Genomic DNA, 16,865 nt, shown 5'->3' with positions numbered 1-16,865 from the left:
GATGTATTTGAAGAGTATTTCCCAATATAAAGAATCTTCAACTATACCTCTGAGGTTTGAAAAACTGTAGTAAATAAGGATCAGTTTGTAAATAAGTTGCTACAGCATTTGCCATCTGTTCATAGTTCATTCTAAGAGACAGATCTAATGAGAATCCTGGGTCATTTGGGATTGCTTTATCACAGAATATCACTTCTACTCTATAGTACAAGTCTCTGAAAAATAGAAAATGTACCGGTAATATGAATTAATAGTGAAAAAGTTTAAATATCAAAATACTTATGACAAACAAAACATTGCATTACACTTTCAAAATATATAAAAAAGATGTACTGTGTGAGTAACTGCTCACTTATGATATCACTACTATAAGTATTTGTTGAAAAGGGAGTTGATGAGCCATGGATTTTTAACTGTGTCACAAGCTCTTTTCACAGTTCCTAGAATAATGCAATTTATCAAAAAGAAATTTAAGGTAGAATAGATAGTAGTAAAGTAGTATAAGCCCAATCCCTTTCTCGGCCTAGGGTATAAACATGTGCTGACAATTATGCTATTCCACTCAAGATAGAATGTGACAGTGAATTTCAGCCAGTTATTTCTTTTAAGATCATTTGGAAGTTTTAAAAATTTTGCAGTGATAATAAACATATAAATCAAGTTGCACCGTGCGTTTCAATATATAAGATGTATCAAATTTGACAACAGCTCAATTTTGCAAGTTCTTGTAGCAATGTCTTGGAACATTTGTATTAACAACAATTGTACAATACATACTTGAAATAATCCCTAGCAGTAGGAAGGTCATACTGATGGATGTCCAATCCATCTTTTTGAAAGACAATAATATCACCATCCATAAGCTCTTCTAAAGATTTTTCTATAGGTAAATCATGACTTTCTATCCTCTCTACCATATTTGGTTTTACTTCCTGTAAAAGAACTATATTTAAATACCAGGTCAATCAAAAATATTAATTTTTCCACTATTTTTAAATATGATCTATTTTCTTACACTTTCATCTTAACATGTGACCACAGAAATCCAGCTTATGGCCAGTATATAAACTTTTAGAAATTTCAGTATTAAATTTCAATAAACTTTTATATTGTTGAATAAGAACAACAGAATTTATAGGTCAGACTGGCCATTAAAGGGTCCAAAACCACTGTTAACTAACTTAAAATGAATTAATTTAAATCTTATGCTTTAAGTTTGAAAGAATATTATGAAAAACAGTAAAAGAAGCTGAATGCACAATCATATATTAAAATGCTGTGTTTCTAAAAACAAATTTGTTGAAGTCAAAAACATGATTTTTTTTTCAATGTTTGTTTTTGTTTTCATTTATAATACACTAGAAGAAGTTCAAATCAAAACATCCATGAAATACGTTGAATGACGCTCTAATGAATATAAATAACAGTAGTATATAATATATTTATTGTTGTAAGAGAATCAATTAAGTGTTAATGTTTAGTATGAATCAGAAAAGTTACCTCAAACAGCAACAGTGGTGTACCAACAGGAAAGCCTGCTCTCCTACATAAATCAGGTAACAACTCCGCTGTAATAAACAAAATTAGATGAAATGTAATCTTTTACATATATTGGAAACATTTCATTTAAATGCAACCCAAATACCTTTTACTCTCATCATTTATCAATTCTTTCTTGAAATTTAAATTCAGAAAACATGTTTGTTGTCTGTTATTTAACAGATAAAAAATCAACCAGGTTTATAAATTACAGATACGGTAAAATATCACATAAAAAAGAGAAGATTCTAAGCAATATATATCTTATTGTATATAATTATTAACACTATTTGTAAAATACCTGTTTTAGCTGTTATTGGAACATACGTATGTCCACAAAAGGATATTGTTTTCCTCTTTGGATCATAAAGTTTAAGAAATATCAGAACATCACCTGTAGATTAAAAGATAATCTCAATAAACAAAGAGTTTGTGCATCATATTTCTAGAATATAAATCATAAAAGGATGTTGTATGCACTGACAATCATTTAAAAGTCTAAGTCCCTGAATGCAACTTAATCGTATTTCAAACTGGCATTCAAATATCGATTCATTATTCTTGCTTTTCGTTTCATTTATACACTATCCATCAGATAGGTGTTTTATATGCATAATCCATTTGATGTGTTTCATATGCATAATCCATTTATACAACAGGATCCATTTGATGTGTTTTATATGCATAATTCATTTATACAACACTATCCATTTGATGTGTTTTATATGCATAATTTATTTATACAACACTATTCATTTGAAGTGTTTTATATGCATAATTCATTTACACAACACTATCTATTTGATATGTTTTATATGCATGATTCTTTTATACAACATGATCCATTAAATGTTTTATATGCCTAATTTGTTTATACAACACTATCCATTAGATATGTTTACGGTCGTATAAAAAGCATAATTCATTTATACAACATGATCCATTAGATATGTTATATATGCTTTATTCAGCATGAATCATAAAATATGTTTAATATGCATATTACAAGAGGGTATGCATTTGTATAGATAACCTTCATAAGCTATCAAATTAAATATTGTGCTACAAGCATAGTTTTTTTCATTTTTCATTGATTTAACATTTCCTATAGCAACTTTGGCTATACATACTATCTTTATCAAACTGTGGCAGTTCTTTTAAACCACTCTCGGGGTTTAATGTTTCTACAAATACTGTCCATGGATTTTCATTATCAGCAACATCAAGAACCTATAACAAAAACATACACACATAAGTTCATTTTATGTTATTCATCAGTAATGAGAAACACTATAGTTGTTATCAATGTTAAGGTAACAATATTCAAAGTTCTTTTAGTACAAAGCAATACTTACATATAAATCAATAACCCTTATTATATAAATCTTACAATTAAAATGTTGAAATTTTGATTTTCTGATTGCAAATCTTTTCTTCTTCATTCATTCTTTTCCATCTTTTTAAAATCAAAATGCACAAGTACTATTTGCAAATATTATATACACAACATATAAGCATTGCAAGAATTTCACTTACAGTTTTATTAAGATTAGCTTCTAAATCCAGTAACGTAGGTCGGTAAGTTTGATTCTGACGAAATTGGAAAGGCCAAGGCCGTATCTGTGTAACCGGGTATTTCTGTAAATAATAACAATACCAATATTAAATCCTGATGATCACTTTGTTTTTACAACATATAATGTCCAATGTAGGTCATGACAGTTCATAGCACAATGTCAAATGAAGAAGTTGAAAATATTTTGGCACACGAAGTTGTATAGAACAACAAAAAAAATAGATTTAAATAATATGTTTCCCCTTCCCCAAAAGACTTAACACCACAAAATATAATAATTTTCACACTGAAATGCTGGTCAAGATTTTACACAAGCCTTAATTTATTCTAATACACAAGTCTTATTGCTGAATCATAAGATGTTGATTATTGCAAGTTATCCCTTGTTTGTGATACAACACAATGATATACCTTAAAACTTACCATATTATCTGCTAACATGTGCATAAATTCTAAAACTGTGGATGATTTTTTAACTTTAAAGTTTCTGAAATAGATCAAACACTCATACTTAATAAATATATACAGAACATTTTGGTTTCTTCTTTTTTAGCACTTTGCTATACAAAAAAATTAAAGGATTGCAAAACTAATACAGATTCCAATCCAAATAACAATATTTAATTATTTCATCATAAAGTGTTTGCTGTCTTAATATCAGTTTGAACAAATTATATTTTTTCTAAATATTTACCTTCTTCAGATGTAACTTTTACCAAATATAACAATTATAAAAATCTTCTAAAGCAAACTTACCTAAAATTAATTTTATCACCATCAAAGAGATCATTTCCCTGATGTCCATTAAAATTATCATCAGTCACAACCTGAATGTTCATATATAAATGTGCTTCTGTTCGCTCTTTTCTCTTCTGTGCTTCTAGTCTCCTACAAATTAACATTCAACATGAATTAAAATATCATGAGGATATGGCACAAGAAAAATAAGCACACTTCTAAAAACTAAACTGATGGATGGAACAACACAATGCAGATAAGTTTGTTATGGTGCATCAATGATCAGAATCAGAAATTCTTAACCTCCATTGCAACAATAGTCAGTGATAAACTACATTAATGCAATGTTAAATAATAGGTAATTTTTCTACAGCGAGCATAAGCCTGTCAATTCTAGAGACTGCTAGTTCAAAGCCTGCTCATCTGTACAAATTCAAACTTATTTGAAGAAGATTGGCAATAGGCCTGCAATGTTCCCTCTTTTTACTCAAGCTTCCTTAACCAATAAAATCTTGCTGCCATCAAAGTGTCAAGGTTCAGTGATCGGGAAGGACGTGCGCCCTGCGCCTATAGCGCATATTGACAAGAAATGGCGCATACAGTGACAAATGTAGGGCGCAGCTTTATACGACCGCAGAGGTTGAACCCTAAACGGTTGGGGCAAGTATGGACACAACATTCAAGCTGGATTCAGCTCTAAATTTGGATTGTGATTAAATAGTTGACACAGCATAGGTTTCTGACACAGAATGAATGTGGTCTAATGAACTTAAAATACTTTTTTTTCCTTTGAGCAATTCACTATGCTGTTGAATGTTAATCCTGTCAAAAAAATGTTTGAAGAAATTTTCTTTTTATTTATGAAATCTGACATGAGAAAAATTTAACCCCCCCTCCCCCCATTTTTTTTTTTCACATCCCCCTTTCCCTTTTTCCAAAACTGATCTCAATTCAAATTTCTAATGGAGTTTGCAACAATAACTACTCATTTAAATACATCATAAAATATTAAAATGTAACAAAAGGTGCTTGTTATCACTGAATGGTAAAGATTGTTTTAATTTATCAGTTGGTAATAAAAGTGAATATACATTGTATATTGTATAAAACAATGATTTAAGTTGATTCAACTACTATTCTGGACAAAGAAAGATAACTCCAATCAATTGAAAATTTCTTGCTATTGCACAATATTGTGCAATTAGATATTTCTTGCTATTGCACAATACTGTGCAATTGAAAATATTTGCTATTGCACAATACTGTGCAATTGAAGATTTCTTGCTATTGCGCAATACTGAGCAATTGAAAATTTCTTGCAATTGCACAATACTGTGCAATTGAAGATTTCTTGCTATTGCTGAATACTGTGCAATTGAAAATTTCTACTTAATATAATAATTTTGGATCCTGATTTGAACCAACTTGAAAACTGGGCCCATAATCAAAAATCTAAGTACATGTTTAGATTCAGCATATCAAAAAAGCTCAAGAATTCAATTTTTGTTAAAATTAAACTTAGTTTAATTTTGGACCCTTTGGACTTTAACCCTTTCCTCCATTATAATTTTTTTTTTTGCATACTTGATTCGCATAGGATTTTTTTAATAAAATGCTGAACATATGCTTTAAAGTATTAGGGCATTGCGAAAAACAACTATTTCATCAAATAAATTTAAGTCGGATATTCCTATGATATTCCTTTTCATATTGGATACAAATTTTATTAAGTCAACTGCAGACACTTTGTAGTCAAAGTGTTTCAACTGAGGTGTTACACAGGCGTCAAAAGGTGTCATTATGGAGTAAGCGGGGTGGGGTCAAAAGGCGTCATTATGGAGGAAAGGGTTCACTTAATGTAGACCAATTTGAAAACAGTACTAAAAATTAAGAATCTACATACACAGTAAGATTTGGCACATCAAAGAACCCCAATTATTCAATTTTTGATGAAATCAAACAAAGTTTAATTTGGACCAGATTTGGACCAACTTGAAAACTGGGCCCATAATCAAAAATCTAAGTACATTTTTAGATTCAGCATATCAAAGAACCCCAAGGATTCAATTTTTGTAAAAATCAAACTAAGTTTAATTTTGGACCCTTTGGACCTTAATGTAGACCAATTTGAAAACGGGACCAAAAATTAAGAATCTACATACACAGTTAGATTCGGCATATCAAAGAACCCCAATTATTCAATTTTTGATGAAATCAAACTAAGTTCAATTTTTTACCCTTTGGGCCCCTTATTCCTAAACTGTTGGGACCAAAACTCCCAAAATCAAACCCAACCTTCCTTTAGTGGTCATAAACCTTGTGTTTAAATTTCATAGATTTCTATTAACTTAAACTAAAGTTATGGTGCGAAAACCAAGAATAATGCTTACTTGGGCCCCTTTTTGGCCCCTAATTCCTAAACTGTTCAGACCTCAACTCCCAAAATCAATACCAACCTTCCTTTTGTGGTCATAAACCTTGTGTTAAAATTTCATAGATTTCTATTCACTTTTACTAAAGTTAGAGTGCGAAAACTAAAAGTATTCGGACGACGACGACGACGACGCCAACGTGATAGCAATATACGACGAAAAATTAAAATTTTTGCGGTCGTACAATAATCTCATTTATTTTAGCTTGCTATTATTTCGATTGAAGAACCCCAAAGACCTTTTAGGAATATTGTTTTTGTCTCCATAAAAGACGCTTAACTGTCCTTGTCATTTTTTGGTGTTTGGCTCGTTTTGCCATTTTGTAAACATGACTTCAGCGATTTGTTGTTTTGTTCTATGAATTAATGGTACTCTATACTGTTATTCTTGTCACCGTGATGAAGTTATATTAAAACAAGAAGTGCAGAGGAAATGCCTGAAATGTCCTCTGATACGGAACGTCTGGAATAAGTATGGTATTGACGAAGACCCAAATTTAATGTACAAAAAAAAACCATGAACATGAACAAGGCAACAGTACCAGTTTAAACATTGTAAATAAAGGTTAACTTAAATATGGTTGGGGTTGGAAGAAGTTATTGTATATTCATTGAAATTGAAATTACAAAATCACAGGAACAATATCCATGATTTTATTTAAAATCATAAAGGTAAGTACGTTCCAACACCTCTTTGCCAAAATATACTGATACTTTTTTTTCTTTTTTTTCACAGAAGTCAATTCAAATGGCCCATTCATTTGACAACATGGCCCCTTATTTTTTAAAATGGTCCATTGAATTTATTTTTGAGGGGCCCTGGGCCCATCGTGAAAAAAAAACTTCCAGATCACTGAAGGTTGATTAAAGTTACAATATTTGTTTAACACCCCTGCAAGGTAACTGGATTTTGTACTCATATTTTTTTTTTTTTGTACCATTTAATAAAATAAATAAATAAATAGGGAATGTGTCCATGAGACAGATGATGCCCCCAGTTGCATATCATATAAGCAGGGGCACATACAATATTTAAATCGTTCTCTTTAAAATATAATGATATCCTTTCCTATAGTTATAATTTTTTGCAGTAAATATCAATTTTATGACAATGAAAACAATTTAAAGAATAATAAAGAGACAAGAGTGATTCATATCTAGATTTGTTTCTTGAAGTTGATGATAATGAACACAAGAAAATTTGGATCTATGACAAAAGCAATAATTTCAGTTTTCTTGTAAACCACTGATTTTTGACTGCACATAGCATCTGCCAAGCCTGTGGAGTTTCGTATCTCCTATGTTCAAATATGCTTTCTAGCTTATTTTAATTATATTTATTATCAAATGTTTTAAATACGATGCAGGCAAGGCTCTTCTATCTCTAACATTCAATAACTTAACATCATGAGGGTTTAGCAATTAGTGTTCATTGTGAAAAAACTAAAATACTGCTATTAAGAAAAAATATTTATATACAGAAGGTATGTCTGAAGGTAGATTTGCCGCTTCAATCATTTAATGAAACAGAAATAAATACTACTTTTATGTAACGTTAATATCACACCTGTGCAAAGGTTAACCAATCATTCAAAAATAGGTAACTGATATCAGGTGTTCTCACATCAAAAAGAATGTTAACATACCTTTCTTCAGCCAATCTATCAATCAAAGAGTCAGGAATGTCTTTTTCACTCACACTCACAAGTAAATCATCTGGAAAATATCAGTTTACCATTAGAAGGAAAAACATTACAAAATTTGTGTCCAAAGTAAGGCCCGCCTTCCTGTCTGCCAGGTCTACCTTCTGTTTCTTATTTCTATGAATTGCAAGCTATTTTAAAAATTTCATGAAAGATCTACAAAAAATTAAACTTATAGCTTGAACAACACCTGAGCTGCGTCAGATAGAAATCGACATTATGCAAATGAAGATCAATACATCTCTAACCCATTTTGGTTTGAAAAAAAGCTCTATGGAAAGTCTAATTGTTTGACAAGAGTGAACACGCTGAAATGTCTCGCCTTCTATACTAATCAATGATATTATGTTGATAGTCCTAAGTATAAAGCTAAGCTTTATTACAACTGTCACATAAACTTAACATTAACCAAGATAACTAAACAAAGATCAATGAACCTTGAAAATGAGGTCAAGGTCAGATGAACCATGCCAGGCAGACATGTACAGCTAACAATGCTTCTATACAACATATATAGTTGACCCATTAGTTATAGTTTAAGAAAAATAGACCAAAACTCAAAAACTTAACACTGTGCAATGAACAGTGAAAATGAGGTCACGGTCAAATAAAACCTGCGCGACTGACATAAAGATCATAAAATATTTCCATACACCAAATATAGTTGATCTATGGCATACAGTATTAGATAAAAAGACCGAAACTCAAAAACTTAACTTTGACCACTGAACCATGCAAATGAGGTCAAAGTCACATGACATCTGCCCGCTAGACATGTACACCTTACAATCATTCCATACAACAAATATAGTAGACCTATTGCATAAAGTATGAGAAAAATAGACCAAAACACAAAATTTAACTATAACCACTGAACCATGAAAATAAGGTCAAGGTCAGATGACACCTGCCAGTTGGACATGTACACCTTACAGTCCTTCCATACACCGAATATACTAGCCCTATTGCTTATAGTATCTGAGATATGGACTTGACCACCAAAACTTAACCTTGTTCACTGATCCATGAAATGAGGTCGAGGTCAAGTGAAAACTGTATGACAGACATGAGGACCTTGCAAGGTACGCACATATCAAATATAGTTATCCTATTACTTATAATAAGAGAGAATTCAACATTACAAAAAATTTTAACTTTTTTTTCAAGTGGTCACTGAACCATGAAAATGAGGTCAAGGACATTGGACATGTGACTGACGGAAACTTCGTAACATGAAGCATCTATATACAAAGTATGAAGCATCCAGGTCTTCCACCTTCTAAAATATAAAGCTTTTAAGAAGTGAGCTAACGGCGCCGCCGCCGGATCACTATCCCTATGTCGAGCTTTCTGCAACAAAAGTGCCTGCTGACTGATTACTTACCCTTACAGGATTCTCTTATATACACCAACATATATGCATTTGTACAATGTTTTACATTCATCTCTTCATCCTGACCACCAAAATTGTTATCTATTCCTTCAGACTTTGTACACCGTGAAACTACATCATCATCAAACTTACACCACTGTAAATAAGAATAAAATTCTAAATATTCTAAAACTGACAACAGATGTTCATCAATTACACATTCATCAGAGCTTCACAATAAATTCTCATTTAGCTAGATGCTATTGCCAAAAATACTAGTATATGATTTTAATAACCAGATGCTCAACAGGGCTCAGCTTTATACGACCGCAGAAGTCGAACCCTGAACAGTTGGGGCAAATTTGGACACAATATTCAAGCTTGATATTGTCTAAATTTTGGATTGTAATCAAATTTTTGACATAATATAGGTTTCTGACACAAAATAAATGTGGTCAAAGATCTAACAATTCTTTTGTGCAACACTGTCCAATAAAAGATTCTTCTTGAAACTTTTCAAAAATTCGAAATTTTTAAATTTAAAAAAAAAATATGAATCCCTCCAAAAATTTGACCTCCCAAACTTTTTTTAAACCCACCTTGGAGCAATAACCCTAAATCTCAATCCAAACCTTTACTCTGTAGTATGAAATCTTGCAGCACAAATTCAGAGAGATACATTCACTTAAACCCAAGTTATTGTCTGGAAACTAGAAAAATGTTTTCAGCCCTTTTTTGGTCCCTAATTCATATATGTTTACCACAATTAACCCTAAACTCAATCCAGGCCTTCCCTTTGTTATATGGAACCTTGTGGTACAATGTCAGAGAAATCCGTACACTGACACATAAGTTATTGTCTGGAAACTAGAACCAGATGCTCCGCAGGGCGCAGCTTTATACGACCGCAGAGGTTGAACCCTGAACGGTTGGGGTAAGTTTGGACACAACATTCAAGCTGGATTCAGCTCTGAATTTGGATTGTGATTAACTAGTTGACACAGCATAGGTTTCTGACACAGAATGAATTTGGTCTAATGAACTTAAAATATTTTTTTTGCCTTTGAGCAATTCACTATGCTGTTGAATATTAATCCTCTCAAAAAAATGTTTGAAGAAATTTTCTTTTTATTTATGAAATCTTAAATGAGAAAAATTTACCCCCCCCCCCCCCATTTTTTTTCACATCCCCCTTTCCCTTTTTCCAAAACTGATCTCAATTCAAATTTCTAATGGAGTTTGCAACAATAACTACTCATTTAAATACATCATAAAATATTAAAATGTAAAATAAAGTGCTTGTTATCACTGAATGGTAAAGATTGTTTTAATTTATCAGTTGGTAGTAAAAGTGAATATACATTGTATATTGTATAAAACAATGATTTAAGTTGATTCAACTACTATTCTGGACAAAGAAAGATAACTCCAATTGAAAATTTCTTGCTATTGCACAATATTGTGCAATTAGATATTTCTTGCTATTGTGCAATACTGTACAATTGAAAATATTTGCTATTGCACAATACTGTGCAATTGAAGATTTCTTGCTATTGCGCAATACTGTGCAATTGAAAATTTCTTGCTATTGCACAATATTGTGCAATTGAAAATTCTTGCTATTGCTGAATACTGTGCAATTGAAAATTACTTGCTATTGCACAATACTTTATATAATAATTTTGGATCCTGATTTGAACCAACTTGAAAACTCATAATCAAAAATCTAAGTACATGTTTAGATTCAGCATATCAAAAAAGCCCAAGAATTCAATTTTAGTTAAAATCAAACTTAGTTTAATTTTGGACCCTTTGGACTTTAATGTAGACCAATTTGAAAACGGGACCAAAAATTAACAGTTATACGTATTTGGCATATCAAAGAACCCCAATTATTCAATTTTTGATGAAATCAAACAAAGTTTAATTTTGGACCCCGATTTGGACCAACTTGAAGACTGGGCCAATAATCAAAAATCTAAGTACATTTTTAGATTCAGCATATCAAAGAACCCCAAGGATTCATTTTTTGTTAAAATCAAACTTCAAAGTTCAATTTTGGACCCTTTGGGCCCCTTATTCCTAAACTGTTGGGACCTCAACTCCCAAAATCAATCCCAACCTTTCTTTTGTGGTCATAAACCTTGTGTTTAAATTTCATTGATTTCTATTCACTTATACTAAAGTTATTGTGCAAAAAACCAAGAATAATGCTTATTTGGGCCCTTTTTTGGCCCCTAATTCCTAAAGTGTTGGAACCAAAACTTCCAAAATCAATCCCAACCTTCCTTTTGTGGTCATAAACGTTGTGTCAAAATTTCATAGATTTCTATTTACTTAAACTAAAGTTATAGTGCGAAAACCAAGAAAATGCTTATTTGGGCCCTTTTTGGCCCCTAATTCCTAAAATGTCAGGACAAAAACTCCCAAAATCAATCCCAACCTTCCTTTTGTGGTCATAAACCTTGTGTTAAAATTTCATAGATTTCTATTTACTTTTACTAAAGTTAGAGTGCGAAAACTAAAAGTAGTCGGATAACGACAACGACGCCAACGTGATACCAATATACGACCAAAAAATTTTCAATTTTTGTGGTCGTATAAAAATGCTTGTTTTTGGCCCCCTTTTGGCCCTTAATCCCTAAACTGCTAGCCCCATAACCTATTAAATGATCATAACCTTCTACTTGTGGTATTAAACATTGTGGTACAATTTTAGAGCAATCGAAACACTTATATACAAGTTATTATCCTGAAACAAGAAAAATGCTTGTTTTGGGACCTAGTTCTTAACGGTTGGGACCATCATCCCCAAAATCAATCCCTAACTTCCTTTTGAGGTACAGAACCTTCTTAAAAGAAGAGATCCAATCACTTAAACTTAAGATATTGTCCAGACACCAATGTGTCTTCGGACGACGCAGACGACAACAACATCATACCATTATACGATCCCAAACTTTTTTTGCGATCATATAAAAATGGTCAGAAAACTGTTTTGGTCAAAAGGTGAATGAAGCAGCAAATGGACCCTTTTTTATTTTTTAGGTGGTACCTAACAGTACATTGAGATAACTCTGTAAAATCAGGTATATGTTTTAATAACATAGTATTGTTATGGAGATAATAAGCTTCTCGATGATCAAAATTAGTGTTTGTTAAACTGCCATGTATCCAATGATTTTTTTCTGAGAAAGTGTGTGGTTCAAGTTTTTTTTAATTTTTATATTTTTATTAAAGTGTCAAAGTCAATATTTTGTCAAAATAATATGAAAGTCAAACAACCCAAATTAATTTAAGGCAGATGTTGGGTACCACCTTAACCAACAGTGAACAGGATAGATAGGCAGTTATTGCAATACTTACAAATGTGATTGCTGCAGCTATAAAGCATAATCTAAATCACTTCATAAAAGCTTTGTTGAGACTATTTTAAAATTCTCTTTTAGAAAAGCATTTATGCACTTTTAAGAAATTTTGAGACAAGTCTGTTTTTATATTGCTTCATAATCATATTTATAACATACCTTGCCATCTCCTTTAGGATTAATATATACAACATAATGCCCCCCATGGTTGTCCCCACTATGTACAAGCACTGCATGTAATACATAATTGGCAGGTGTTTTATCTTTCTTATTTTGGTATTTATCTAAACAAAGTCTCTCTGGAAATTCAAATCTGAAAATATATAATAATAAATATCAAATATATCCAAATAAAAATACCTAATTTAGTGTGTCCTGCAAATAGATTAGTAAGGCTGCATTTGAACAAAATAAAATACCCTTGTTATGACCAAACATGACAAATTTAAGCATTTGTATATTAACAAAATCATGAAAATGTAGATAAATATTTGGGAAAATGTGTAATTCACATTTAATTAGTTGTTTAGAATGTTGTTCTCTGCCCTTTAGCATGTGACATAATACTTGTTATTGCATGTAATTCCTTTGCCATAAAAATATAATCATTCAATGTCAGACTGAAAACTGCAATGCAGACTCATATATCATACTTTTTACAGTTAGATAGTAGAATAGCTAGATCTAAACGCTTAACTTACTGAAATCAAAAATCCTTATTCTAAAATTGCCAAATACTTTAAAACTTTTTCAAGGAACTGATAGAAGCTGGCATAGCTTGAACTGTAGAATTTGAATTCAATTTTTATTTCTCCACGATTCCCTGCAAAAAGAGTCTTCATTGTTAAGTTTCTGATAACATAACCAAAAAAAAAAAACACAGATGCTCCGCAGGGCACAGCTTTATACGACCGCAGAGGTCGAACCCTGAATGGTTTGGGCGAGTATGGACACAACATTAAGTTGGATACAGCTCTGAATTTGGATTGTGATTAAATAGTTGACACAGGAAAAGTTACTGACACAAAATGGATGTGGTCTAATGAACTTAAAAATTTTTTTTTTCTTTTGAGCAATTTACTATGCTGTTGAATATTAATCCTCTCAATGAAAAAATATTTGAAGAAATTTTCTTTTTAAATTCTGAAATCTGAAGTGAGAATAAAAAATTGCCCCCCACCCCAATTTTTTTTCCACTTCCCCCTTTCCCTTATTCCAAAAATGATCTCAATTCAAATTTCTAATCATGTTGAAAAAACAATAACTACTCATAAAAATAAATGGGGAATGTGTCAAAAAGGACACAGATAATACCCCCGCTAGAATATAATGTTATAAAGGGACATAACTCAAGAACTGTAAAAGTGAAAATGACAAAAATTGAAATTAAACTGAGTTTAGAGGTTATAAGCATTATATACACATTTCATTAAATTTAGTTAAGACAAACTTAAGTTAAGAGAACAGAAACGAAATTTTTTTTCAATTTTTCCACTTAATAAGGGGCATAACCCTAGAATGGTAATCAAAGTGCTTGTAATCACTGAATGGTAAAGATTGCTTTAATTTATCAGTAGGTAGTAAAAGTGAATATTGCATTGTATATTGAATATATATATAGCATTGATTTAAGTTGACCCAACTTCTATTCTGGACAAAGAAAGATAACTCCAATTTTCAAAGAAGATTATATAAAGCATTGGTTTAAGATGATTCAACAACCATTCTGGAAAAAGAACAATAACTCCAATTTAATTTTATTGACTTGAAACTACAAAAATGCTTGTTTTTGGTCCCTTTTTGGCCCTTTATTCCTAGACTGTTTGCCCCATAACCCTTAAAATATATTTCAGCCTACTTCTTACAGTATTAAACATTGTGGTACAATTTCAGAACAATTGAAATACTTATACACAACTTATTGTTCTGACACTAGATAAATGCTATTTTTGGACCCTTTGGGCCCCTTTTTCCTAAACCTGAGGGACCATATCCCCCAAAATCAATCCAAAGCTACCTTTTGTGGTTTTAAACATTGTGTTAAAATTTTATTGATTTCTGTTTACTTATACTATACTAAAGTTATTACATGGAAACCATCCGTCTTCAAACGACGCTGACAACGTGACACCAATATACGACCGCAAATTTTTTTACTTTAAATCAATTTAACTTAAATTATGACCTACACATTTTAAGTTAAGAAGCTACCTAACTTTTAAACAAATGAAAGAATGCCTGCATCAAGCAACATTGATATGTGAAAAGAACACCTGTACTTTGCTTTTTGTGTGTTTTTTTTTCCGTGCATGTACTAATTTTGTGTAATGGATTGATACCCCATATCCTTCGTTTTTCTACCATCATGACAATATTAAATTATAGAAACTGTTTTCAAGCACTGAATATTTTACCACAAAATAATGTAGAGATGAAAAATGTTTCCATTTCACACAAAATATTTAATATCCACATCTTACTTGACATTGATACCTTCCAATACATTATCACTCAAATTATAAAATCTTTGTACAGTAACAACAACCTTACTTTTCATTAATTTTGACATAAGCATCAGCCATTGGATCATACATAAATCTGAGTAGATGAAGATGAAGAATAGGTGGAAAGCTTACAAAGACAACACCTTTCTCAGCTTCCTACAAAATAAACAATAAATACAGGTAAAATTGGTTAAAGAAGAATCCATGTTTCATTTTAAACCAAAATATAAAAAAAGATGAATGCTATATTGGAAACTACTAGACATAACAATATATGAACATTCAACAGTTCCTTATCAATCAATGTATGAAGGTTATCAAAGTTAACATGAAATTTAAACATTATTCATAAATAATGCAGTACATTTTGTTGTCAAGATATTAAAATATCATAAATATGTGAAATTTTGCAGCAGGAATTCTGTACAAGTAAAATGTATGCTAAACATGGCATTTGCAAGATTCAAAATTGACTGTCAATTCTAAACTAGATGAGACAAATGTAGCTAACAGTTGTTACATCTATGCAAAAACAGAATTTTATTTAAAGCAAATTTTTGTCAATGTCAAATTCTCAACTGATGGTGGCAACTCTTTAAATACAATACAGTGGTACTGCTCTTATTATTTAAATACACATGTCTATTGTAATGCATCTGTTGAGTTTAAATCAGCCTTAAAGGGTAAACCATCTTACCTGAAGGCCATAATCCCCAGCATCGTATTTGTTATCACCTTCAAGAGATTCTTGTTTCACATAATCATCAAATGATTCATAAACTGAAATTGGGAATGAAATATTTTATTAAAGATTTTCATGAGCTTGCCTCTTTTGGTTCAAACACATAAAATTGATGTTTTTCAAAAAGAGGATAATTCATAAGAGTTACACACGTCATCCATTTCATTTAAGCCGCTTGCAGTTCTTCTGATACTTTTATCCCTTCAGTTTTAAAGAAATGTACTAACAGGAATTTCCATATTTAGTTCTATTGTACGTCTGACCTGGCCATGACATATCATTTAAGCCTTTTCTGAACTTTCATCTGATTGCTTTATATACTTGTCTTGACAGCTCAAACGAAATGTAGAGATCAGGAATACCCAGAATTGTCTATAAATAAGAATATTCAACTTTCCTCTGACATTAATGGTTATTTAACTTATAAATTTGTGGTACTCACGATCAGGCGAGAGTCCAGTTTCATAAGTGTCAGACACATTTTCTATTTTCCATTAACTTTATCTTATGTTATTGATGTTTGCTATTTTGAAAGCTTATGAAATGTTAGAATTTTCAAATTATATCAGTAGTTAGTAATTCAATCATTTTGAGATATCTAATAAATCATAAAATTTTGCAATTCATTCTATTTGACTATTTAAATATTAAAATATAATTTCTTATTTATGCTTTTCTTACCATTCTTTTTTCCTTTGACATTAAGCTGAATATCATAAAATGCCTCTTCCTTCTGAGAGCAATATTCAACATGCTTACATCTGATGTAAGACTAAAACAAAATACAATCATTTATAAATCTTAAAAATCTGTATCTATTTTCATGTATTGTACCAGGAAAAAGAAACTACATATGCAACATTAAGAACAGAATTAAATGAGAATCATAACG

At 31.1% G+C, this 16,865-nt stretch overlaps 1 protein-coding gene across 2 annotated transcripts in view; it reads right to left on the bottom strand.

Moving 5' to 3' along the window:
* Positions 1-16,865, bottom strand: part of LOC143045667 (ubiquitin carboxyl-terminal hydrolase 7-like) — a 31,998-nt gene that overhangs the window by 8,207 nt on the left and 6,926 nt on the right. For both annotated transcript variants that reach the window (XM_076218338.1, XM_076218337.1), the window contains exons 12-25: positions 16,655-16,745; positions 15,929-16,011; positions 15,278-15,387; positions 12,887-13,040; positions 9,372-9,516; positions 7,931-8,000; positions 3,872-4,003; positions 3,539-3,602; positions 3,076-3,177; positions 2,670-2,769; positions 1,841-1,933; positions 1,501-1,568; positions 778-932; positions 48-215 (exon numbers count right to left, since the gene is read on the bottom strand). In XM_076218338.1, the coding sequence (XP_076074453.1) occupies positions 48-215; positions 778-932; positions 1,501-1,568; positions 1,841-1,933; positions 2,670-2,769; positions 3,076-3,177; positions 3,539-3,602; positions 3,872-4,003; positions 7,931-8,000; positions 9,372-9,516; positions 12,887-13,040; positions 15,278-15,387; positions 15,929-16,011; positions 16,655-16,745 (1,535 nt within the window). The remainder of the gene's footprint in view (positions 1-47; positions 216-777; positions 933-1,500; positions 1,569-1,840; positions 1,934-2,669; positions 2,770-3,075; positions 3,178-3,538; positions 3,603-3,871; positions 4,004-7,930; positions 8,001-9,371; positions 9,517-12,886; positions 13,041-15,277; positions 15,388-15,928; positions 16,012-16,654; positions 16,746-16,865) is intronic.

This window comes from Mytilus galloprovincialis, chromosome 9, assembly GCF_965363235.1.
Source record: "Mytilus galloprovincialis chromosome 9, xbMytGall1.hap1.1, whole genome shotgun sequence".
Classification (NCBI taxonomy): Eukaryota; Metazoa; Mollusca; class Bivalvia; order Mytilida; family Mytilidae; genus Mytilus; species Mytilus galloprovincialis.
Note: the sequence above shows the minus strand (reverse complement) of the source record. Positions and strands in the feature narration are given on the sequence as shown.